The sequence below is a fragment of the Meles meles genome, chromosome 16 (assembly GCF_922984935.1).
Source record: "Meles meles chromosome 16, mMelMel3.1 paternal haplotype, whole genome shotgun sequence".
In the NCBI taxonomy this organism is placed as follows: domain Eukaryota; kingdom Metazoa; phylum Chordata; class Mammalia; order Carnivora; family Mustelidae; genus Meles; species Meles meles.
Window position 1 is genome coordinate 21051432 of NC_060081.1, and position 26808 is coordinate 21078239.

At 35.9% G+C, this 26808-nt stretch overlaps 1 protein-coding gene across 7 annotated transcripts in view; it reads left to right on the plus strand.

Moving 5' to 3' along the window:
• REV1 (REV1 DNA directed polymerase) overlaps window positions 1-26808 on the plus strand; it is a 94035-nt gene that overhangs the window by 22137 nt on the left and 45090 nt on the right. For 3 of the 7 annotated variants that reach the window (XR_006815274.1, XM_045980324.1, XM_045980325.1), the window contains exons 2-3: window positions 5649-5712; window positions 7325-7451. Coding sequence is in view for 2 of the 7 variants with exons in the window: in XM_045980324.1 (XP_045836280.1) it covers window positions 5659-5712; window positions 7325-7451 (181 nt within the window). In the remaining 5 variants the exon portion in view is untranslated. Of the gene's footprint in view, window positions 1-5648; window positions 5713-7323; window positions 7452-14229; window positions 14330-14364; window positions 14384-25687; window positions 25826-26808 lie in introns of those variants that run through there. The other 4 variants (XM_045980326.1, XM_045980329.1, XM_045980328.1 and 1 more) reach the window with 4 other exon arrangements.

Here is a 26808-nt window from a genome sequence, read left to right on the forward strand (position 1 = left end):
AATCATGTAATTTTTTTGAGGAACTTTCATACTGTTTTCCACAGTGGCTGTATCAGTTAGCATTCCCACCAGCAGTGCAAGGGGATTCCTTTTTCTCTGTATCCTCACCAACTCTTGCTGTTTCTTGTGTTTTTGATGTTAGCCATTCGGACATGTGTGAGATGATACCTCATTGTGGTTTTGATTTGCATTTCCCTGATGATGAGTGATGTTATTCATCTTTTCATGTGTCTGTTGGCCATCTATATGTCTTAGTAGAATATCTGTGTCTTCTGCCCATTTTTAATTGGATTATTAGGTTTTTTTGGTATTGAGTTTTATAGGTTCTTTATATATTTTGGGTACTAGCCCTTTAGTGGGATATGTCCTTTCCAGATATTTTCTCCCTTGTGTTCTAGTTTTGTTGATTGTTTCCTTTATTATGCAGAAGCTTTTATTTTGATGTAGTCCCATTAATTTGTTTTCACTTTTCTTCCCTTGCCACAGGAAACAGAAAAATGTTACTATGGCTGTGTCAGAGAAATTACTGCCTGTGCCCTGTTCTAGGATTTTTATGGTTTCAGGTCTCACATTTAGGATCTTCAAGCATTTTGAGTTTATTTTGGTATATGGTGTAAGAAACTGATTCAGTTTCATTCTTTTGCATGTAGCTGTCTATTTTTCTCAACACAATTTGTTGGATTATCTTTTTCCCATTGTGTATTCTTGCTTTCTCTGTCAAGGATTGATTGACCACATATGTATGGGCTTGTTTCTAGGTGCGCTTTCTTGTTTCATTGATGTTTATGTCTATTTCTGTGCCAGTACCATACTGTTTTGATCACTACAGCTTTGTAGTGTATCTTGAAATCTGGAATTGTGATGCCTCCAGTTGTGTTTTTTTTTTTAAAAGATTGCTTTGGCTACTTAGGGTCTTCTGTGGTTTTTTTTTTTTTTTTTTTTTTTTTAAGGTTGTATTCATTTATTTGACAGAGATCACAAGTAGGCAGAGGCAGGCAGAGCGAGAGGAAGGGAAGCAGACTCCCTGCTGAGCAGAGAGCCTGATGTGGGGCTCTATTTCACGACCCTGGGATCATGACCTGAGCCGAAGGCAGAGGCTTTAACCCACTGAGCCACCCAGGCACCCCTTTTTTGTGGTTCTATCCAGATTTTAGGGTTATTTGTTCTAGTTCTGTGAAATACGCTTTTGGTATTTTAATAGGGATTGTATTAAATCTGTAAATTGCTATAGGTAATATGGACACAAACAATATTGGTTCTTCCATCCATGAGCAAGGTATATCCTTCCATTTGTTTTCATCTTCACTTTCTTTCATCCATGTTTTATAGTTTTTAGAGTACAGGTTTTTCCCCCCCTCCTTGGTTAAGCTTATTCCTAGGTACTTTATTTTTTGGTGTAATTTTAAATGGGATTGTTTTATTCATAGCTCTTTCTGCTCCTTCATTATTAGTGTATAGAAATGCAACAGATTCCTGTGTATTGATTTTGTATTCTGCAACCTTAACAAATTCATTTATCAGTGAAGTCTTTAGGGTCTTCTACATATAGTATCATGTCATCCGTAAATGATGAAAGTTTGCTTCTTTACCAATTTGGATGCCTTTTATTTCTTTCTGTTATTTAATTATTGTGGCTAGGACTTCCAGTACTATGTTGATTAAAAGTCGTGAGAATGAATATCCTTGTCTTATTCCTGATCTTAGGGAAAAAGCACTCAGTTTTCACAACTGAGTATGATGTTAGTTGTGGGTTTTTCTTACATAACCTTCTTTGTGTTATGTTCTCTCAAAACCTACTTTGTTGAGGGTTTTTTTGTCATGGGTGGGTGTTGTACTTTTTCAGATGTGTTTTCTGCATCTATTGAAATGATCATGTGATTATTTTCCCTTTTTTGGTTGATGTGAATATTGAACCACCCTTCCATACCTAGGTAAATCCCACTTGATCATAATGATTTTTTTGTATTGTCTGATTCATCTTGCTAGTATTTTGTGGAGGATTTTTGTATCTGTGTTCATCAGAGATACTGGCCTTTTTGGGATACCTTTTGCGACTGTTAAGGAACTGTTCCCTTTTGTTGGTAGTGTCTGTATTTGGTTTGATATCTGGGTAATGCTGGCCTCAGAATGAATTTGGAAGCTTTCCTTCCTCTTCAGGTTTTTGGGATAGTTTGAGAAGAATTGGTATCAATTCCTTAAATGTTTTCTAAAATTCACCTGTGAGGGCATCTGGTCCTGGACTTTGGTTTGTTGGGAGTTTTTTGATTACTGATTCAATTTCATTGTTGTTAATGGCTCTGTTCAGATTTTCTGTTTCTTCCTCATTGAGTTTTGGGAAGTTAGTGTTTCTAGGAATTTACTTCTTCTAGATTGTCCAGTTTGTTGGAATATAATTTTTCAAAATATTCTCTTATAATCTGGGTCACCTGGGTGGCTCAGTTGGTTAAGTGGCTGCCTTTCATTCAGGTCATGATCCCACGGTCCTGGGATGGAACCCTACTATGGGCTCCCTGCTTAGTGGTATGCCTGGTTCTCCACCACCACCACCACCCTGCCCGGTGCTCTTGCATGTGCTCTCTCTCTCTCAAATAAATAAAATCTAAAAAACATATATATTTTCTTATAATCCTTTTTTTTCCTGTGGTGGTGTTTGTTGTTTCACCTCTTTTATTTCTGATTTTGTTGATTTGAATTCTCAACCCCCCCCCCCCCCCCCTTTTTTTAATGCATCTGCCTAAGGGTTTATCAGTTCTGTTAAGTTTTTTCAAAGAAGCAGCTTCTGGTTTCTTGACCTGTTGTTTTTTTAGTTTCTATTTTGTCTATGTCTGCTCTAGTCATTATTGCTCCCTTCTTTGTACTGGTTTGGGGTTTTGTTTTTTTCTTCTTTTTCTACCTCCTTTATGTGTAAGGTTAGGTTCTTGATTTGAGATTTTTCTTGCTTCTTGAGGTAGGCCCATATTGCTATAAACTTCCCTTCAGAACAGCTTTGGTGCATTCCAAAGATTTTGGACCATTGTGTTTTCATTTTCATTTATCTTTTTGTATTTTTTGTTTCTTCCTTGATTTTTTGGTTGACTCATTCATTGTTCAGAAGCATGTTATTTGTGTTCTTTAGTCTAGGATTGCCTTAATTTAGTTTCAGAGATTGAAGTAATCCAGGGCAGGGTATGTTTTTGGCAAAATTCGGCCTACTTCCAGTTTACTTACTCCTAGGATCCTAATCCTAAGTGTGGAGATATATATGGTTGGAGAGCCCTTAAATTCCAGCTTTTGCTACCTTACTGTGTTTGTTAAGAAACATTGCCCAATCTCTCAGCCACTCTTTTGTAATTGCCACATGTTCTCAGAGGAGGAAGCTGTCCCAGTCTGGGAAGGAGAGGTTTTCTTTCTCATCATCTTCAGGTTTTCTTTTTCATCTTCTAAATCTTGGCACAGTAATTTTTCATTCTTTTCTGGGCCTTGTATGCCTTTTTTTTTTTTTTAATGTTTTGACTAGCTTTCCTCTTTCTCAGCAGGAAGGTTGATACAAATACCTACTTTACTATTTGTTATGGAATTTTCTCAAAAGTAGAATTTGAATGTATAAAATGAAATATTATTTCTTTTCCCCCTTTTTCGGTCTTACTTGAATCCTCAATGTGGGTTTGCTGTACTCGGTCAAAGTAGTGGAAATGAAGAAGTTACTAATTTCAGTCTTATTCCTTTTCAGAGCTTAGGCATTTGTCTGGAATAGCTTTGTTTCTTTGGACTAGAGGAAGAACCTTTAAATTTTATTTTTTAAAATTTATTATAACTTTGTTTCATAGTTTTCTACCTCATTAAATCACTGTTAATATTTCATATTGGCCCTTTGCAGTAGTTACCCAGTAGATCTTAAATGAATAAGGCTCTTAACTAATGGATTAGCCCACTGAATAAACTTTTATAATATATTTTATTCTTTAGGTTATCTTCATTTAGCTGATTAATTGTTGCCTTTAATTTTTGTGAGTATGCATCCATAACATGTAATGGCCAGAACTCCCAAAGTGTTCACTTGTAAGGGCATATGTATAGATGCAGAGTTTATATGAAATCAAGAATTGTGTGTTAATACATTTCCCAGACTCCTTTAAGGTAAGAGGAGAAGTCTTGAGGGTCTAGACAAAGTGAGCCTCTTAAAACAGAAGTATTTAGTGGAGCACATATTGCAGTTCTGGGAGTTAAAATGAATACATTGGGTAACTATGCCCCCTACCTTTGTCAGACTGAAAAGAACACCAGTTCTTCTCTCCACCAGCATCCATGTCCCCTAATCTGGGTTAATCACCTGGGCTATTTGCAGAGCTCTTTGCTTATGCTCCTTGTCTCTCTATCAGACTTACATTTTTCAGAGAATGCCTCTACATATCTTCTAGGCCCCTTTTAAGAGTAGATAATACAGGGGCGCCTGGGTGGCTCAGTGGATTAAGCCGCTGCCTTCGGCTCAGGTCATGATCTCAAGGTCCTGGGATGGAGCCCCGCATCGGGCTCTCTGCTCTGCAGGGAGCCTGCTTCCTCCTCTCTCTCTACCTGCCTCTCTGCCTACTTGTGATCTCTCTGTCAAATAAATAAATAAAATCTTTAAAAAAAAAAGAGTAGATAATACAAATTCATAATTAATGTTAATGTCAGCAAGGGAAAACTGTAAATCACATTATATATCAAATGTAAAAATAACTTGAAAGAAAATATCTGCTGATGTGTGTGGCTAAAGTGTCATGTTTTAAGGTGTCATTCAGTAACAAATTCTTATAAACCATATCAAAGCTGATTTGACTTGGGTAATGTTTAAAACTTCTCTAGTAGCATATTAATTGATACTGAGTTTTACATAGTAGAAGAAAAATAGAGAACATGTTAATTTTGTGAAGGATAATGCAGTAGTGTCTCAAGATGTAGCTATATGACTAAAAGAATTTTATAAGGAATTTCGTTTAGTGTCTGCTTTGACTTCTGAACCATTTTATATCTTGCTAGCCACTAAGCCAGCTGACACTTGAGATAAGCCATTATTTGGTCCTTTTGGTTGTTTAATGGGATAGTGGGTCAAGTGTAGCCTTAAGGAGAATGGCAGATTTGATAGTTTATTATAAGTGATACTCCTTCTACTTTATCTCCCCTAGATGTGTTGTTATAATTGACTTCCTTTAGAGGTTTTGCATAATAGATGAATTACACTGTGACTACACTCTTATGTGTCTAGTATGTAATAGCAAAGACAGTTTAAGAGCCGTATCAGAGGGCAATTCATGAAGGAAAATGTTTTCTTGGGTTCTGTTAATACTGATTAATGTTAACAAGTAAGCATGGCCATGTTAGTCTAATTTGGTGATTCTTTATGCAAATATGTATTAGGTTTGATGCTCAGGAATGCATAAAATTTTTTGCTATAAAATGAAACTTATAGTTGTTGTAATTTAAACCTGATATTTATCTACAGGAGGGTTTTAGGAACAGATTTCACTTATGCAGGAGAATATATACTTTGGAAAAAATTTTAACTTTCACCAGTTGAATATTTGAGTTTATTTTAACTTCTCATTTTTCTTGATTTGAAATAAAATGTCAATTAGTAGTACATTATGTTATAAAATTCACGGTTTTTTTTTTCTTTCCCCCTATTACAGAAGCTCCGCCATGAGACGAGGTGGATGGAGGAAGCGAGCTGAAAATGACGGCTGGGAAAAATGGGTGTGTTTTAAAAGAATAAAAATGCTATATTTAATTGTTCAGGTATTTTTCATACCTCTTGTAGGTTATAGTGTGGTTTAAGGCATTTTTTAAAAGTGCAGATCACTTCAGATATCAACTCTTCTCAGTTTTCACAATGTATTAAAAGCTTGTTTAAACTTTTTTAACACCTGAAATTTATTTTATCCTGAGGAAATAAATGTTCTGGTACACAGATACTTAGTTATGGTAATTTTATTGCAGCTTTGCTAATAATACTGAAAAACAGAAAAACATGATATACTCTAGTAGGGGATTAGTCAAGTAAATTACCTCTGTGTAGTGCAACACTGTTTAACCATTATTTATCTTTACATCTTCCTTCCTTCCTTTCTTCCTCTATCTCTCTCTCCGTACCCCCCCCCTTTCTCTTTTTCTCTCTCTTTGGGGGGAAGAGGGGCGGAGAGGGAGGGAGAGAATCCATGCCTAGCATGGAGCCTGATGTGGGACTTGATCTCACAACCCTGAGATCATGACCTGAGCGGAAATCAAGAGTTGGATGCTTAACCAACTGAGCTACCCCTTACCTTTATATTTAACTTGGCAACATGACCTTGACTAAAAGGTTGTGTTATAAAGGGCTATTATATATAATCCTATGTTTCTAAAACCTCTGTATTCTGAGATATAGTAATAAAGTTTGAAAATAAGATCCCAAAATGTTAACAGTGAATGGAATCCTACCTCATTTAAGTTTTCTTCATATTTTTCTATATTTTCTGAAAAAAATTTTTTTTCCACAATGAGCATGTAATATCTGAATATCAATCAGTGAAGTAATTTCCATTTTGTAAGAAATATATGTGCCACTTCTAGATATATGTGGCTGTATTTTAAAGATCCAATGGATAGTTGTTTAGAGTGAAGTAAAATCAATAAATACTTAATTGGTAATTCAAATAATTAAGCTTGATTTTGTCAGTGTTTAGGAAAAGTATAGCTGAATTCATATATTTATGTAGGTCTTGAGCTGAAATAATGTTTTCTTTCTGAAGTTGACGTTCTGTAATAAAAATTATTACTACTGTTAAATAGATTGCTTAGATCCAGAATTTCACCACAGAATCATCTATTGTATTAGCTACATGCATGGAGAACTATACTGTTTGGAGTGTTTCATTTTAAGTTGCTAATTTTAAGCTTCCTGTATTCAGAAGATAGTGGAAGCCAGTCAAAAATATACTCTTACTGACGACATGTCAGATTTTTAATTGGTTTAAACCTCAGTGTAACTTCCGCTTAATTTTGTAGGTAAGAACGATGTTTTGTAGCATTAAACATTATTCTTGAGTTACTTTTCTCCTCTTTTAAAGTAACTTACAAGAATGTGATAAAACAATTAAAAATTGAATTGACAGAGCGAAAACTCTTCCTTGACCCGATTGTTTTATTGCCTTGTATTATGGTTAATGTTTATAATTATACCTTATGTCATCATTAAACCTTGGTCACTAGCATAGTGAACGTTTATGTATTTATTTATATTTATTTATTTTAATGTAACTTTTTTTTAAAGAAAGGGGGTGAAGGAAATATAACTTTTGTGATTGGTTTATCTTTCTTTAAATTCTAGGGTGGGTATATGGCTGCCAAGGTCCAGAAATTGGAGGAACAATTTCGATCAGATGCTACTTTACAGAAGGATGGAACTTCATCTACAATTTTTAGTGGAGTTGCCATTTACGTTAATGGATATACAGGTTGAGTCCTTTTTACTTTTTAGGTACCCTATTTTGGCATGTACTTTTATTAGGATTGAGAGCAATTTGTTTTAAATTGTTTTATTTATCTTCTGTATAAAAATGATAAAATCCTCTGCTTAGAGTCTTTTCCTTTTCATCCTACCTGTACTTGCCATTGTGTTTTTCATTTTAATTTTTATCGAAGTACATAGTTTTAAAAAGCCAAATGAGGTTTAAAATGGAGAACAGTAGTCTCCTTTCATAACCACCTGACGGGAAGCTCACAACACGTGAGTGGGGTATGTACGCTGTGAGGCTCAGTATGGTGGGATCTGGTAGGGCCATTTCATTGGTGAATTTCCAACTATAATTATCCATAGGTCCTTTTGAGCTGGTGGGGGAGGGGTGTGTGTGTGTGTGTGTGTGTGTGTGTGTGTGTGTGTGTGTGTGTGTTATGTTTCCCAGAATCTTACTTAGAGAAGGTATAAACCTAGCTGCTGGCATTTTGGTTGCCATGGGGGAAGGATGGGGCCACAATGCTCACAGTTTAGAAAATAGAATTTCATTTAATCTTCCTCTCCTTTTTTTTTCATCCCCTGTGTCTACTTCTCCCCTCCTGTATGTCTGTTGTCATTGAGTCCACCCTCTGGAAGGGACATGATAATCTTTATTCTTTGTAAGTAGAAATAGAGATCTGGACTTCTAATCTGTCTCTTAGAATTTCAGCCATAAACTACTTGTTTTATCACCTGTTCACATGGCCCCTTTTGAAGGTGCTCAGTGCCTCTTTTACTGGACACTCAGTTTCTCTTGCTTTCACTAGCACCAAGCAGACTCTTCAGTGCTTCCACATAGCCCGCTTAGATTTTATCTTTTATCCTTCTCTGATCTGTAAATTCAGTTATCACTTGTCTGTTGGCTGTCAGCTTTTATTACTAAAGTTTTCAATCTCTTGAGAATTCCTCTCCTCTTAAGATCATTTTAATGTTTGTTTTGTTTTAAGTGAATGACTGTAAATATTTGTGTCATTCTGTGATATTTAACTCTCTCTGCTTCTTAATTGGCTGTAACTTGCTTATCTGAAGTCTCTTTATACATCACTTCCCATAACTTGTCTGATTGTCTTCTTACTGGTGTAGGTGACTTCTCATGCTCCTGTGGGATATGACTCCTTAGTATCTAACCATTTATTGGATCTTATTGTAGTTGCCTATTTACTGGATAAGGGCAAGAACTCCATTTTCACATTTTCATTACTATTTTACTGTGTCTCTACAGTGACAGGCATTAACCACTCAGGAAATATTTATTGAATTAAAATAAAGTTTTAATTAACGGATATATTTTCTTGGTTGAGTTTTATCAGGCATTGTTGACAAGGAATTTAGTATAAGAATGTTATCTCAAAATGAATGCTGGTACAGCTTTGGTAAAGTTCATCACGTGCAACTTTTCTGCCTAAGTATTCTGGAACATTCAAGCTCAAAGACTTTTCTGAGATGCATTATAAACATTAAAAGTGTTAGAGAGAGAGGGAGGGAGGAAGGGAGAAGAAAGAAAGAAACAAACATTGCTTATTACATTAGCGACTAGTGGAAGTCCCCAGTTCATGAGGGTACCCTTATTCATATAAGAAGAGATCCTTTGTGTGAGGGAGAAGAAAAAATGCTGTAGTGATCACTACTGTGGTTGAGAATCGAATTCTGATTCTACTTTGTCACCAATTTTTGTGTGACCATAAGACATTTTCTCTGTGGACCTGTTTTATTTGGACCCAACTTTATCCCTGTCTTTTTCATTATTATTCCTGTCCTTTCCATTATTTTCACTATCCTTTTCTTTCTGATAGGGGTGAAAATACTAATTTTTACTATTACTAGGATTACATTATAATTTTACAAGTAAAGTTCCATTTTGTTGAATTTCCTAGGGACATGCAAATTGTGATGATAAAATTTTTTTAGAAAAATTTTCAGTTTTATTGAATATTCTGTCAGTTTGTAGACAAGAGAATCAATAATCTCTGTGTAATGAGTTAGCAGTAGTCAGTACCTTAGATGCAGTAAGACTAGTAGGAATTGATGTATTATTATTACTGATTCTTAATCATGCTCCCCATAGACTTTAACATTCCAAGTTTTCTTGATTCCTTTAAAGTTCCCAGTTCTGCCAACTGAAAGTTTCTTTGGTGACTCCCATCCTTTGCAACCCAATTATCACTCAACTTGAGATTAAGAAAAGAATCTACATCTTTTGGATATTGTGTGTCTGTCAGCACGTTCTTTTTTTTTTTGTCCCCCAAAAGAGGATCTTTTTCCTGCCAAGGTTAACTTCTTCAACTTCCATCATTTTTTTTTTTTTTTTTTTTTTTAAGATTTATTTGAGAGAGAGCGAATGAGCGCACATGGGCGCGTATACTTGGGGTTGGTGGGGAGGTACAGGTTGGGGTGGAGGACAGAGGTAGAATCTCAAGCAGACTCCCCACTGAATGTGGAGCCTGACTTGGGGCTCCATCATGACCTGAGCTGAAATCAAGAGTCAGTTGCTTAAGCAACTCAGCCACCCAGGTACCCCTTCCTTGTTTTTTTTTGTTTTGTTTTTTTAACCTTTTTTAAAGATTTTACTTATTTGAGAGAGAGCAGTGCAAGAGAGAGGGCCACGTGAGTAGGGATGGGGAGTAGCAGAGGGAGAGGGAAAAGCAGGCCCCCTGCTGAGCAGGGAGACCCACTTGGTTCTCAGTTCCAGGACCCTGGGATCATGAACTGAGCCAAAGGCAGATGCTTAACCAACTGAGCCACCCAGGTGCCCCCCATCCTGTTTTTTTAATTAAATTTCATTTTTTTGAGATAATTGTAAATTCATATGCCATTGTAAGAAATAATAGAGATACCATGAGCCATTTGCCTGGTAAAAGCCATTTGTCTCCTTGGTAACGTCTTATAAACCATAGTACACATATCAACCAGGAAATTGACATTGATACAGTCAAGATAGAATATTTCCATATCACAAAAATTCTTCACTCTGCTCTTTTGTAGCCACACCTGCTTCCAGTTTGCTCTCAGCTCTTTTAATCCCTTCAACTACTAACCTGTCTCCTGTTTATATACTTCTTCATTTCAGTGATGTTATGTAAAGTCTCCTGTTTCTATACTTTTTTCATTTCAGTGATGTTACGTAAATAGAACATACTGTATGTAACCTTTTAGGATTGGCTTTTTTTTTTTTTAAGATTTTGTTTTTTGGAGCTCAGAGAGTGAGAGCACAAGTGGGGAACAGCAGAGGGAGAGGGAGAAGGAGAAGCAGGCTTCCTGCCGAGCAGGGAACTCCATGTGGGACTCCATCCCAGGACCCTGAGATCATGACCTGAGCTGAAGGCAGATGCTTAACTGACTGCGCCACCCAGGTGTCCCAGGATTCGCTTTTTTAAACTCAGCATAATATTCTGGATATTTATCCAAGTTGTATATATCGGTAGTTTTTTCCTTTTTATTGCTGAGTTATATTCCATTGTATGGGTGTTCCACAGTTTGTTAACCATTTAGCTGTTTAAGAATATCTGGATTATTTTCTGGTTTTGGCTCTGAATATTTATATGTGGGTTTTGTGTGAACATTAAGAGTGCTATTGCTGGGTCATATAGATGGTAGTTGCCTGTTTAGTTTTTTTAAGAAACTGCCAAACTGTTTTCTCTGTGGTTGTACTATTTTATTTTATATTCCCACTAGCAGTTTATGAGTGACCCAGTTTCTCTGCATTCTTGTTAGCATTTAGCGCTTTTTAAACATTTTAATAGGTGTGTCCTGATATCTCATTGTGCTTTTTATTTGTGTTATGATGCATCTTCAATAGCATTTGATGAAGGCAAATTGATTTTTTGTTTTTGATTTTTAAATTAATTTACATATTCTAATAGATGTGTAGTGGTGTCTCATTGTGGTTTTAATTTGTATTTGCCCAATGGCAAATGATACTGAACAGCCTATGATGTATTTATTTGCCATCTGTATGTCCTCTTCAGTGAAATGTCTATACATGTCTTTTGCCCATTTTCTAATTGGATTGTATTGTATTCTTTTGAGTTGTGAGAGTTCTTTGTTTATTCCAGATACTACTCCTTTGTCAGATGTGTGGTTTGCAGATACTTTCTGTGAGTCTATAGCTTGTCTTTCATCCTTTTCGTATGGTCTTTGCAGAACAAAGTTTTTAATTTTCATGAGGTCCAGTTTATCTTCAACTATCTATCTTCAACTTTATGGAATGTGCTTTTAATTTAGAAGTTATTGCTTAATACTAGATCTCAAAGATTTTCACCTATTTTTTCTAAAAATTTTCATAGTTTTATATTTTGCATTTAAGCTCATGATCCATTTTCAGTTAATTTTTATTTATTTTTTTGGTGGACTATCGATATGCGATTACTCTGGCTCTGCTTGTTGAAAAACGATTTTCCTCCACTGGATTACTTTTGCACTTCTAGGAAAAATCAGTTGGACATATCTGGGTCTGTTTTTGGGTTCTCTGTTTTATTATATTAATGCATTGATAGCATATGGTTTTGATTACTGTACCTATATTGTAAGCCTTAATATTAGGCAGAATGATTATTTCCATTTTCTTCTTTGCCAAGATTATTTTAGCTACTCTAGGGCCTATGCTGTGTCTTTCCATATAAATTTTAGAATAAAGTTGTCTGTATTTATAAAATAAATATCTTGCTGGGATTGTGATAGGAATTACATTAAGCCTGTAGATCAATTTAAGGAGAATTGACATCTTTACTATATTGAGTTTTCCAGTCTCTGGACCTTTCATCCCATTTTGCTCTGCTTTAGTTGATTGGACAAACAAATGGATTTCTTATGCTACTGGTGTGTTAGGAATTATGTTTGAACAGATGGTGGCTGATGGAGAATGTGGGTTTTTGTGATGTAAGTAATCTCTGATAGGTATAGAGGAAAGTAGGTGGCAACACAGAAGAGAAGTTATTGCCTCTGAGAGTTAGTGAGTCCTTCATAGAGGGTTCACTTTTTAAGCTGAATCTTAGATAAAAAGGCATTTTCTAAGCAAAAAAGGATAAAGTCATTCTTGTCCTAATCCTGACCTACATTTTTCCCTTTCTATTCTCCAGTTTTGGTCATTGGGCTTATTCTGATACTTTAGGTTTTTTCTTTGTACTTTCTTATTTCTGAACTTCTGTTAGTGCTTTTGTTTCTTGTAAAAAGCTTCTTTCTTCTGTGAACTGGAATTATATTCATCCTTTAAGACTCAGATTAAATTAGATTTTGTCTCCTTCCCTAAGCCAGTCCATAGTATTTAAATTGCATAGCATCACTGTTAGAGACATTTACTTTGACACCTAAGTCTTATATTGTCAGGTCTTATTCATGTATTAAGTTTTTAGGAGCTAGAAAGCCCATTTTGTGTCGTAGCCTTAGCCACACGTGTCTCAGAGGTAGCACTGTAGGGCCTTAAATTTGCTATTCCATCTGATGTCCTAGGTCTTCATCATTCACATCTTTGACCAAATGTCACCTCCTCTGAGACTTTCCCTGACCCAGCCTTATCTAAGATAAGTATACCTTGCCCTCCATTTTCTTTCCTAATCCCTTGTCCAACTTTATTTCTCTTCATAGAATTTATTTGCACCTGAACTGGTATTTATCTGACTTATTTTCTGTCTGTCTAGTGAAATAGAAGTATCATGGAGTACAGACACAAGTCTTGATCATTGCTATATGCCAGGGACTAGAACCTTGCGTGGCACATTGTAGGATGCTTCATAGATATTAGTTGAGTAAATGAGTGAATAACACGGTTTTATATTTGTTAATCAGAATGTTAAAATATTTTCATGCATATGCTAATTCAGCTCTGTCTTCTTAAATCTTTTTAGTTTTTAACTAAGAAATGGGCCACATTCTAGGCTTTTACTGAGTTATAATCTCTGGGAGATAGGCCCTCAGCATGTTTCCCCAGGTTAGTTAGTGCTTCAGATCTAGTGAACTGTAATTGTTGTCTTCTCTGGAGTGGGATCAGGACAGTTAATGTGGAAAGAGGTGTTCTGGTTATTTTGTGCTTTTTTCAGTTTGTGGATAAAAGACCAGGTCCAGTGGCTTTTATACTGCTGAGGTTTCTGAAAAAATAGATGGGCAGACATAAACTTGGGCATGGATTTGCACAATGAACAAGGAAGTATGCAAATTGACAGACGTACATTTTAAGTGATAAGGATTTGTTTAAAAACTTTAACAACCTTATTTTTGTTGTTTTCTGAACATGTGAATGTGATAGTTTAGGAAAAGAATACATTTAATGGTGACAAATCTAGTTTTTCAGAAATGTATGCATTCCAGAAATTACTTTCTATATATATGTATCTTTTTTCATTTTTCTTGTAAATGAAGAAACTCTTGTAAATCAGAGATGTGAGAATTTCACCTCTAACATGGGAGAGACTTCTGTATTAATTGATGTCACCCACTGTATTTTTACCAGTGTTCAGTAGGTGTTTGCACCTGATAGTTACTCAGAACTGTGTTCTGTAGTCTTCTGAAACTTCTTCAGTTTTTGTTTGGTTAAGTGTATGTGGCTTTTAGTTGAATGTGGTAAGTCTAAGGTAGTTAGGGAGGAAAGAAGTCGAGAGAGTAATCATGGCTACTGGAGGAAGAGTAATGGGTGGGAGTCAGAAGACAAAAAGGGTCTGCACAGTGGCTGTGTGATTATGGACGAATCACCTAATTTTTTTTTATTTCCTCATCAGTAACCATGCTAAATTATCTTTTCTAATTTGTAGGATTGTGAGACTCAAATGAAATAATGAAATAATGAAGGATATTACTACTGTAGAACCAAAGGAGGTGTAAGCAGCCATTTGGTTTACTTCTTTCTACCATGTATGTAGCACAACCAACATTTAATCAAGTTCTTTGGATATACAGAATGAAATGGTGCGCATAATGAATATTTTCTCATTAGAGATTTGTCAAGGAAAACTTCTGTACAAGATTTTAAAATTTTGTTAATGGAATTTGTTTTAACCAGATGATCTTAACAAACTATGCCTAGGAACATGAAAGTGGTCTTCATGTAGCTTTTTGTGTTCTGTAATGGCATTTGCTGTGATGGGATTTCACTTGCAGAGCTTTAGGATTAAATTGTGGTCCTGTGATATATGCCTTTAACTTTTACTGTATGTAACTGTCTCTTACTAGGGTTGGTTTTAGTTCTGAACTTTAGTTGCATTCAGAACATTTTTACAGAATGTTCTTTAAAATTAACAGTAGGAATATTGTGGAATATAATTTTAAACTTTGAGAAGATAGTTTAGGATCCTAGAGGTCTTCATTATTATCAAGAACACTCATTATTTTACATAAGAAGTTCTGCTAAATAGTTTGAATTTTTAAATGCCAGAAATACTTTTATTGCAGTAGCAATGCTTCTTCAAACCCAGTATCTTTATCCTTGTTAATACCCTTAACTATTAACTAACCTGCTATAGCAAATTATCTGACTTATATTTTTTTAAAGATTTAATTTATTTATTTGACAGAGGGAGAGAGATCACAAGTAGGCAGAGTGGGGGGGAGGAAGCAGGCTCCCTGCTCAGCGGAGAGCCCAATGCGGTACTCAATCCCAGGACCCTGAAATCATGACCTGAGCCGAAGGCAGAGGCTTAACCCACTGAGCCACCCAGGCGCCCTCTGACTTACATTTTATTTCCCCTGCAATATTCTACCTAAGACCATGATGAAAAAGAACAATGGGGAGAGAAGAAATGGCTCTGACATCTGAAAACCTATTATAGAAGGTTGTAAGCATTTAAAACTTTGTGTAACTGGTATAAGAATAGGCAGATAAGTGGTTTAGAGTTGCTCAGAAATAAATTCTGTGGGGGCACCTGGGTGGCTGAGTCAGTTAAGCTTCTGACTCTTGATTTCAGCTCAGGTTGTGATCTCATGGTCATGAGTTCAGGCCCTGCAGTGGGTTCTGCACTGGGAAACGGAGCCTACTTAAAGAAAAAAAAAAAAAGAAGAAAGTATGTGTTTTGTAAATTTGATATGTAAATTAGATAATCATCTGTGCATGGGTGTGTGTCTATTTATTATAAGTTACATGCATTATTTTTATGAAACAACAGCCTAGCCCTTCAGCGCTATTTTAAATATTCTAGGTTATAAAGATCCACTGATCAGTGGCGGAGAGGGTAGGATTATTCAGTATAATTTGTCGCAACAAATCGGATGACTGGAAAAAAGTTCGTACATCAAAATAATAGGAAATATAACACTAACATCGCAATAGATAAAGGCAAATTGCAGAAACAGTTTATTTCAGGAAATAGACTGGATCACAAATATGGAAATATGTTCAACTTCACTATTAGATGAATGTATAATGAGATAATAAGTTTATGAAAAGTTTATTTAATTTTAAAAAATTATTACATGAAATACCCAATGTAGGTACAGATGGGTGAAAATAACTGCTTCAGTCATTGCTGGAGCAAGAGTATGAGTTGGTAGAGTTGCTTTGGAGAATGGCGTTATGAAATATGCAAGGGGCCTTTAATCTGCTTATCACCTTTGGTTTAGTAATTCTTCTAAGAGTCTATTCTAAGCTGATAAGCCTGATTGGCCTCCCAGTATAGGTTTATAGAAGAGATCATCTTGTCATGATGTTTTATTTGAAAGCCAAGCATCATCTAAGAATAGAAATTCAGTTATAATTATACCATCTATAAGGTGACTTAAAACAATTAAAAAGTAACTATGGATAATTTATAATAATATAGAAAAATTTCTGGTAAATGAGAAAAAGGATAGGGTATAAAATGAGAAATAGAGAATGATCAAACTGTTAGAAAGGAAAAGCACAGAAAAAATATGCTAAGAAGCAAATCTATCACAGTGGTAACTTTCTTTGGGCATAGAACTGTGAGTGGTATATCTTCTTCTCATTTCTAGAATTTTTTTTTTAGATTTTATTTTTATTATTGATTTGACAGAGAGAGAGAGAGAGAGGAGGAAGCAGGCTCCCCGCCAAGCAGAGAGCCCGATGCAGGACTCGATCCCAGGACCCTGAGATCATGACTTGAGCAGAATGCAGAGGCCCAACCCACTGAGCCACCCAGGCGCCCCTAGAATTTTTTTATTCCAAGCATGTGTTCGGTGGAATAGAGAATAATTTTAAAATAATTCTGAGCCTTAATATTGTTTATCTTGAGAAACATGAAATTACTATAGTGCCTTTGGTTTTTTTTTTTTGCTTTGAGGCTGACATTGGTATAGAACTATGCTGCTACTGATAAAATAGTTTGTAGAAATAAGGAAAACAAATTATTTATGTAAATATTTCCAGATACACTATGTGGTGGATTGTATTTTTGTTCACTGAAGTCTGCTTCCCCTCCCCAGGGGAGGATTTTACTTCCTTGCTTGTTGAAGTCAGGTCTGGCCAGGTTCACAGAATGTAAGTAGAAGTGAGATATATCAGTTTGGATAAAGCTTTAAAAATCAGTTTGTACTTCATTATACCCTCTTTTCTTTTGCCACAATGACTGACAGTGTTCTAGATAGAGATTGTTTCATCAGTCTGGATTGCAGAGTTAAGATGACATGGAGCATAGGAGGGACATGTTTCATGAGTGAAAAATAAACCTTTGTTGTAAGTAACTGATTTTGAGGTCTTGTGTTACTGCAGCATAATCTTCCCTCTCCTCTCTGAACAGCATCTGAAATAGCGGATAGGAGAAATATTTAGAACAAATATTTTATTTTAGGTTCCAAAAGTAGTAGTCTTTGTTTTTAATTTTGTTTTTATTTATTTATTTTTTAAAAGATTTTATTTGTTTGACAGAGAGATCACAGGTAGGCAGAGAGAGAGGGGCAAAGCAGGCTCCCTGCCGAGCAGAGAGCCTGATGTGGGACTCGATCCCAGGACCCCGAGATCATGACCTGAGCTGAAGACAGAGGCTTAACCCACTGAGCCACCCAGGCGCCCTGTTTTTATTTTTTTAAAGATTTATTTATTTAGAGAGAGCACACGTGCCAACACAAGCAGGGAAGGGATAGAGGAGAGGGAAAGAATATCAAGCAGACTCCCTGCTGAGCATGGAGTCTAGTGCGGTGCTTGATCTCACCACCCTGACATCGTGACCCGAACTGAAATCAAGAGTTGGTTATCTAGCCAACTGAACCCCCCCCCCCCCCCCCCCCGTAGACGCCCCTCTGGCTGTATTTTAGATCAAGGGTTTGCAGACTTTGTTTAAAGGGTGAGAGCTTTGTGGGCCATGTACTCTGGGAACTACTCAGTTCTGCTCTTGTAGCCCTAGAGCCGCCCTAGACAATATAAATGAATGAGAATGGCTGTGTTCTAATAAAATCTGATTTAAAAAAATGGGCCCTTTAGCCCAAGGGCCTTAGTTTGCTGACCCTTGCTTTAGACCACAGACTCAGAATCTTTGAATCTTAGTTTGCTTAGTTTTAAATCTTTTAGACTCAGAATCTTTGAATCTTAGTTTGCTTAGTTTGCTTAGTTTTAAATCTTAGTTTGCTGACCCTTGCTTTAGACCACAGACTCAGAATCAAATTAATCTTTGTCTACATGAGAATTCCTTCTTTGGTATTGCTGAGATAATGACAGGCTACCACTCAGCCTCTTGCAGTGACTCTGGTGTGATGGTATATTGTCCTGGGAGGCAAGTGAATTCGTTTTCGAGCAGTTCTTATGGTTTTAATGAGCTAAAATGTGTATCCCTGTAGCTTCCATCCAGTGGTCCTAGCTCTTCTCTAAGACTCCAGAGTGTAAATTCAGACACTGTCCCCGTCCTCTCAGTGTGATCTTCATGCTGATTCACTCTACAGCTATATATATATATATATATATATATATATAGTTCTTTGAAAGGGTGCTTTCAATCCTGTGGCCACACGCCACAGAGGTGGCCACACCTCTCTCCAGGTCCTTAACAGCTTTTCTCATCATCATTCCCAGCTTCTCAGAATGTCAAAATCCTACTTAGTTTCCAGGTTCACTCAGTCAAGTGTTGGTTGGCCCTCTCTTCCCACAGAACTTTTTTCTGATAAAATATCTTGTATTTAAAAAAGCATTTGTGGAATCCTTACTAAATTCTAAGTGAGGTGCTTGAAAATATGGGTACTGAGGATGCATTCATGATTAAATAAGATTCCTGTCTCCGTAAGTTATAAGTAATACCATAGTGCTGTTGGATGCTAGACTAAAGCTGACGGTTGTTTTTGAATTGGTTATTAACTTAAGTTCCAAAATACCTAGGTTGTTTTATAGTCGTAAAATTATTTAAGTATTTTTAAGTACACTAAAAACAGATAAATGAAACAAATACTCAAATATGTTATTTACTAGAAATGTCTTGCCTTTTGTTGTTAGGTTAAGTACTTTCTACATAGACCTTGGAATATAACTTCCTTTAAATAGTTGAAAATGTTAATAGTTCTAATGTTTGTGAATCAGGATTTTCTCACTACTGTGCTGAAAGGCAAATGGTAATAAGTTTCTGTTACCAATTGAACTTTCAGAATAAAAAGTCTTATATAATATTACTTTTATTTGTTTGGTATTTGGGGGATTTTTTGGTTAGGGTTCATTTGAAATAGAGTTCTGCCATTTAAAAAATTGAAAACCACTAGTTTAAATGTCTCCATTCTTCTTCTTCATTAAAGCAGTTTCTTAATTTGTTTCCTTTGGTGTTTTATACATGACTGAAATATCACTTAATGCTCATTAGCCTGTCTGACTTGATTTTGGTCTTTAGAGGATTCCTCCTAGTTGATTTTTACTGTACTTCTTTAATGAAGTTGGTCAGGGTCTAGCATATATTGAGTCATAAATAGAATCAAATACTCTAGGCATGTAGTCTGACCTCAGTGAAGTGGAGCAGAACCATACAGCCCTCTGTATGTCTGTGTTGTTTGAGTTCGTTATTTTAAGGGAAAGGAGGTAGAGTTAATTAAAAAAAGGCAAAGAGCTTTATTTAGCTTAGTCATTTGAGACTTCTTTGTCCTGTGTTGCCATTGTACCCATTTTCCTACATACTAAAATGTGCAGTTGTTTTAAAATAAAATGTGGAACCTTGGTTTTCACAGTCTGATTTTTCTCATTGAGGCATTTTTTGGCCCAGATTACTTTGTCTCTTATTCAAGTTTACTGTCTGCTTTCTTCTCCCAGAAGTGAAACTGCCTCTGTTTTTAATCAAGTCCTGAATTGAAATATTGTACAGTCTAGGGCTGAGAACAAAGTCCCACAGCAGGCACTAACCTCTTTGTAGGCAGGCACTGACTCTGCAGTCACTAGGCTTTTGGTTGTCTTTGCTGAGATACCACCATTGTCCTTAGCAGATACATTGTTATATGTTTGCAAAGCTTTCTTTCCAAGATATCTGTAAAATTCTTAAATTGTACAATCCTATTCCTGAGAAACAGTTTAGGTGAAGAATTTTCTTAATCAGTTGCTCTTTGATGGAAGTTGTGTTTTGTCAAGAAAGGATACATAAATGCACATGGAAAAGAAAGGAGTATATGTTGAACCTAATTTTAGGTTTACTAAAACTGGAAATGTTATTATCTTTGCAGGCCTTTTATTTCAAATTGTTCTGCTTTATAAAATAGCCTTGTTCAGGGTGTCGAAGGAGCTAATAATTTTGGCTTAAAAGGATGTAACAGGAAACCTTTATGGTTTTACTTTGGTTGAAATATTTCTAGTAAGTTTTCATGTAGCAAATACTTCTCCAATTAGGATGGCAAAGCTTTAAAAAGTTTGGAAAAGCTGGAGGTACCTGATGGCTCAGGCAGTTGAGTGTCTGACTCTTGGTTTCAGCTCAGGTCATGACCTCAGGGTCTGGGGATTGAGTCCTACATCAGGCTCTGGGCTCAGCACGGAGTCTGCTTGAAGGTTCTATCTTTTCCTCTGAGCCCCTCCCCCAAAATAAATAAATCTCAAAAAAAGTTTGGGAAAGATGATTGAATGTGTGCTACGTAGGATTAATATAGAAATTTTTATTCTGCAGATAGGCTCCCTTTATCGTCATTGATGTTTTTCTGAAACTTTTTTCTGAAGTATAGAATGTAGATTTTCTTATTGAGTGGCTGTAAGCTGGAGAAGGAGCATGGGAGCAGAAATCAAGGCTTAGATTTTATTTTAATTCTAGGTCTTTGTCACTTATTAGCTAATCCCATCTCTTAAAGCTGTGAGATTTTCATGTTTCATCTATTTTCACAGCATCTGTTTTCATAAGCATCTCTAAAGTGGTAGTAGTAATAATAATGTTCTACCAAGCTCTTACAATTACAGGTTTTGGAGAATTGAAAATTAAATGTGAGTAAAATTCAAGTTCGTATCAGTATATGAATGATATTTTGCTTAAACTAAATTCCTGTTTACAATACAGATGTGGTACTAACTGGTACACTGTATATACACATCAAAGTTTACCACTTTAACTATTTTTAAAGTGTAGTTTTGTAGTGTTAAATATAGCCACTTTGTTACACAACCAATTCCCAGAGCTTCTTTATCTTGTAAAACTCTGTATCATTAAATAACTCTCCATTTCCTCTTCTCCCACCTGCCTCTTCCCTGGCAACTACCTTTCTACTTTATGTTGCTGTGAATTTAACTATTTGAGATACCTCAAAGAAGTAGGATTGTACAGCATTTGGGGTTTTTTTTGGTCACTAGTTTATTTAGCATAATAAATGGCTCAAAGTTCAGGTTATAGCATGTATTAGAACTTGTTTTTTGAAGGCTGAATAATATATCATTCTATGTATATACTACATTTGTACATGACATTTAAAAACAGTCCGTGACAATAGCACTAGCACCTTCATAATAGAACCTGGTATGGAAACTGTGTGGCAGTGCTTTAGTTAAATAGTTATGCAGATAATCCAAAAAAAAATGCATGTTTTCTGGTAAGAATAGTATCGAAGTTAATAATCTCACACAGGACTTGTGATGCCAAGACTCATTCCAGTGCTGGAATCACTGGTGGTAAGGAGTAAGTGAGATAAGGTATGTCAAGGACCTGCCTGGAATAGGCCCTGAATTCATGTCAATTTTCTTTCCTCAGGTTTTTACCTGCTTATGGGTCTAAAGCAGCTAATGACAGTTTTATTGTGCTCTGCAAAGCAGTGGATGTTTTTATTTGTTTTTGTTTTGGTTTGTTTGTTTTTATTTTATTTACTTATTTGACACAGAGCGAGAGAGCACAAGTAGGGAGAGCAGCATACAGGGAGAGGGAGGAGGAGTCTCCCTCTGGAGCAGGGAGCCCTGTGCAGGGCTCGATTCTAGGACCCTAAGATCATGACCTGAGCTGAAGGCAGATGCTTAACCACTAAGCCACCCAGGTGTCCGAGGTGGATGTTTTTAAATAAAATTGACATATATATTGATGTTACTAGAATGGACAGATGTGTCTACTGACCATGAGAAAGACAAAAAAATGATATTTTCAAGTTTTATTGTCATGTATAAAAATTTACCCTTGTTATTTTGTTCAGTAAACATGTATTGAGAGCACTTACTCTTTAACAGGTTAGGCCAAGTATTACGTATCTCTTAAAAAGCATATTTTGTTTAATATAATGGCTTAGGGAAACTGGCATCTAATCTTAAATTTCTGTTTCAGATATTTAGAATTATTGTTAGTAAAAATGCCTGTCAGATTGCTTTGTCATAGAGGAAGTTCTCTGAGCATATTGATCCTGTGTCATGTTTCAAACCGCCACTGCGTTCCCTCAGTAGGGAAGCCGCAAATGAAAAGAGTAGACTAGTTACACTTTTTTTCAAATGTCCTGCTCTTCTGTGCCTGTATTTAAACGGACAATTTGGGAGTTGATGTAGGCGTTTTGGGATGTATGATTCTTCACACATAGATACAAATAAATATATAATACCTACATATATGTAAATGAAGACATTGACAGTATTGCTTGTTAAGGGATTAATAGAAGTGAAGACCCCTTAAGTCTTTGCCTTCTCTTCATAAATATTGTTAGCATATAGTAGGATCAGGTATACAACTTCGGTTACAGAGGATAAACTCAATTGAGCAGGGAATCTGGTAAAATAAACATAAAAGATAGTTTATTTTAACCAGGTCATCAAGGCACTATTACTGACTTTTTGATGGATTGTAGAGTTGGTTTTATAATACTGACTTAAAAAAAAAAAATACTGACTTTTTCTTTTTTTCTTTCTGTGATGGCATTTAATGTGATGGAAGCTACTGGTAATTGAGTATGAGGCAGTGATAGAAAATTTGTCAGGAATCCAAATAGATTCATAGTAGTTTAGGTCTGAAAGGAACCTTAGGAGTCATTTGCTCCAGTCATCCCATTTGACCTCTGTCACATTAAGCCATAAAGATAGTAGAAACTTTTTAATTTTGGCAGAGCCAGACTGAACTCAGGACTTTTGATCTCCAGTTCACTGTGTTTCTCTTATACCGCGTATTTTATGTTGGCCCCAGTGAGACAATATTTGCTTTTAAGTGCTTGCTATTACTTGACCTTAAACTTGCTGAATTTTATACCTGTTATATGTACAAGACATTGTGGTTTATTAGATAATCAATATATGTGAGTTAGTAACTTTTTCCAATGTCTCGCTAACATACATATGTATTTTTTTTTAATTCGTTTACATTTTTCTACTTAATTCCTTTATCCGTAAGATTGAGTGACTGCTTTGCTTTCTCTCACAAACTTGTGAAATAGTCTTCAAGTTTTGTTTGCTGGAGATAATGGTTTTAGTACATAGAATTATACAGTAGCTTTGTAAGAAATCTTAAGTATCATCTAGTTTAGCTTCTTTTATAAAGAGGAAACTGAGGCTAAGTGGGATGAGTCACTTGTCTGGGATGTTAAGCTTTTCAGTGTCACACTGCAGCTGGAAACCAGGCCTTTCTATCCATGATAGCAGTATGTTAAGGTTGATCAGCTTATGAGTAAGTGGAGACAGAAACCTGGTCCTGAATTGTGGCTATCCCACCAGCTGTGTCTGACTTCAGAAATTTACCTTAGTCTCTGTGGTCTTTTGTTTTTCCACAAATTAATCTGCCTAAAGTTGATGCGATTTATAAGAAACCTTAAGTGCATTGATGAATAATAATTTGCTTGTTGAAAAATTTAGTATATCTTCAGGGAAATCATTCAGTTGGCATATGTGCCTTTAAAAAAATGTTTTGTGGGGCGTCTGGATGGCTCAGTGGGTTGAGGCCTCTGCCTTCGGCTCCGGTCATGATCCCAGGGTCCTGGGAATGGAGCCCCACATCCGGCTCTCTGCTCAGTGGGGGGCCTGCTTCCCCCCCCACCCCACTCCCTTTTCTGCCTGCCTCTCTGCCTACTTGTGATCTCTCTGTCAAATAAATAAATAGAATCTTAAAAAAAAAGTTTCGTTAGAACCAGTGCTTTTTTTTTCTTCTTCTGGTAAAGTCATTTTTAAGAGCCGCTGAACCTCAGAGATACTCTTCTTTATAGGATCTTCACCAAGATGTCATTGGTAACCTATGGTGATGGTGATGATTTTTGTTGGTGATTACCTTTTTTATATCCTAATGTATTTAAAAATAATATGTTCAGTGAAGATGTATAATGAGGGTTGAGGAATAATTTTGTCTACTGTTTGAATTGGTCTAGTTGGTTTAACTTGATTAAGCTTGTTTGTACTAATATGGAAAATGAAGTGGTTATTAGATTTCCAAAAGCTTTTTTAGTTCTGACATTCTTGGAGGGTAACATCAGTTGCAGAGATTCGGGGGGGTAAAATTTATCTGAATATTTTTTTTGTTTTGCTTGATTTTTTGTTTTGTTTTCTTATCCTTGCTAGTACATCAAGGACTTTCTTGAATGAAAAGGTACTAGAGGGTGGGCAACAAAAGAAGGATTTATAGGGTGGGATTATAAATTGAACAAATGTAATGATTTATAGGTAGAAAATAGCCTCAGCCATGAAGTTTCTTCCTTTCTGCTTTCGGGATAAAAAATGGTAACAGTAATACAGATGCTGGTAATAGGTGACACATATTTCTTACTATGTGCATATGGCACTTTTCTTAGCAGTTTATAATTTTTAGCTCTTAATCCCATAGCAGCTCTCTGAGGCACTATTATTCCCGGTTTACATATGAGAAAACTGAGGCCCTGCAAAGTTAAGTAACTTTATAACAACTTAGCAAGGGATTGAGTTAGGATTTGTACCCACTGGATCTTGCTCTGAACTATATGACTTAATTTGTTGAGTTACTTAATAAATATTTTGAGAGCTGAAGTGGTAATACTACTTACACTCACTCCACTTTTGCTAGAGGGGTGAAAACCCCGGGCAGTAGGCTTTGATGCATGGGAGATGCCAGTTAATTCAGTAAATGTGTACTGAACACCTTCTTTGTCCCAGACATCTGGACGTGAATGAAACAGACAAGGTTCCTGCCCTCAAGGTGCAGCATGCTCAAGGGGGAAATCTGACAGCCAACAAGTAAACAGACAGGGTAATTTCAAATTGTTATCAGTAATAGGAAGAAAATTCCCTGGTGTGGTAGATTGCAGGGATGGAGTTCCACCAAGTTTCGTGTCCTAGAGATTTCACGGGGTTGGATACGGTCTCCCAAACATTTTTCCCTAATTAGCCCACATCTGCTGAATTTAAGGAGAGTGTTAAACAAGAAAAATGAATTCATTGTGCATATTTTCAGAGCTGTTGTTTATATTCTTCTGAGCTAGTAATTGGGAATATGTTCTATTGCTGAAGAAATAGAGCCAGAGAGAAATACTATTTTAAAAATATCAAAAGCTATGAAAATGAGGGCGGCCACCAGCCACTGTGCATGCCAGGCTGTTTGGGCTGGTGGAGTGGTTCCTGGCTGTTGTCCTTAGTGCACTATTGGCAATTCTGTGTTTGTTTGAAAAGTTAGGACTACCATGTGTCAGTATATGTGTTGTCTTCTGCCATTTTTTGTAGGTCTAGAGTAGGATCCTCAAGTCATACATTACTTGAAAGGAGTTCTGCTATCATACTTTATTGTAATAACGATTTTTATGTTGAGTACTTCTATGTGCCAGACTTATTTGTAAAGAGGAGGAAACTTAAAGGAGTTAAGTCCTTGTTAAACCCAGGTTGGTCTGATAGCAGAGTTCATGTGATCTTACCTTTTAACTAGATTGGTTTTCACAGTTCACACTGAAGAATATGCAAGAGTTTGCAAAACTGAACTTCAGGGAGCCTCCTTAATTTCATCCTGTAGTCCAGTGAATTGTCCAGGTTTTCCAGTTCCAAATTTCTGCAGTAATTTGATTTCAGAGAGCAAGTAGTAGAAGGGACAGTGCTTTTACACGTATGTGTAGACAAAGGTAATGTGTTCTATCAGCCTGTTTTCTGTTTAAGTCATTGAATACAATTAGAATTGGTTTAGGAAAATTGTAGATTAACTTGTAAATACTTTTTTGCATTCCCTTGCTTTTTATTGGATTTAGTGTCCATATTACTATATTGTATTTATAGCCTTTAATTTGATACTTTATACTATTATGCAGCCACATTTTTTAATCTTAGCAAGAGAAAGTAAGTAAATGCTGGAGACTTAGTATAAAACAAAACATGTGAAATATCCTACTTTTTTATGTTAATTATATGTTGAAGATACTGAAGTGCTAATGTTTTGGATCTGTGAGGTTAAAAATACTAATTTTACCTTTTACCATGTTTAGTGAGCTTCCTAGGAAATTTTAAATTATATGTGTGACTTGCATTTGTGGTTGACATTATATTTCTATTAAGCAGTGCTAGTATGTGCAATCAGTAACACTGAATGAATTTTATACTATAAGAATTTACCAAGAATTGACCAAACCTGTTGTATCTAAATGCGCTTGGTTTTTTTCTTCTGAAGACTAAAACTGTCCTAATTATACAATTATCGTAATAAAAGTGATTACTTAAATACTGGGACCTATATTGCATGGGCGTAAGAAAAATCTGTTGCTTGGATAACAAAGTAGATTTATAAGCCTCCTGAGATGTCCACTCCCCCCACCCTGGGATACAGCTGTTTTGAGGAAGGTATAATTTAGAGCTTTCATTAGTATAATGGGTGGAAGAAACAAGCTATTGAAAATAACTAATGTGATGCTAGTAATACTGGTCATAACATAACTTCAGTAAGTCAGACTTTTTATGGGAAAGCATAAACCACAATGGTTCTTGTTTTAAGATATTTTTCTATAGTTAAAAAATTTGAGGGATGGGTAGGCAGCAAGGAAAAAATAATTTGAAACAAAATTGAAAAAATGATGTCTCTTTTTGCATTTTTTTTATATTGGTGAACTTTATTTTT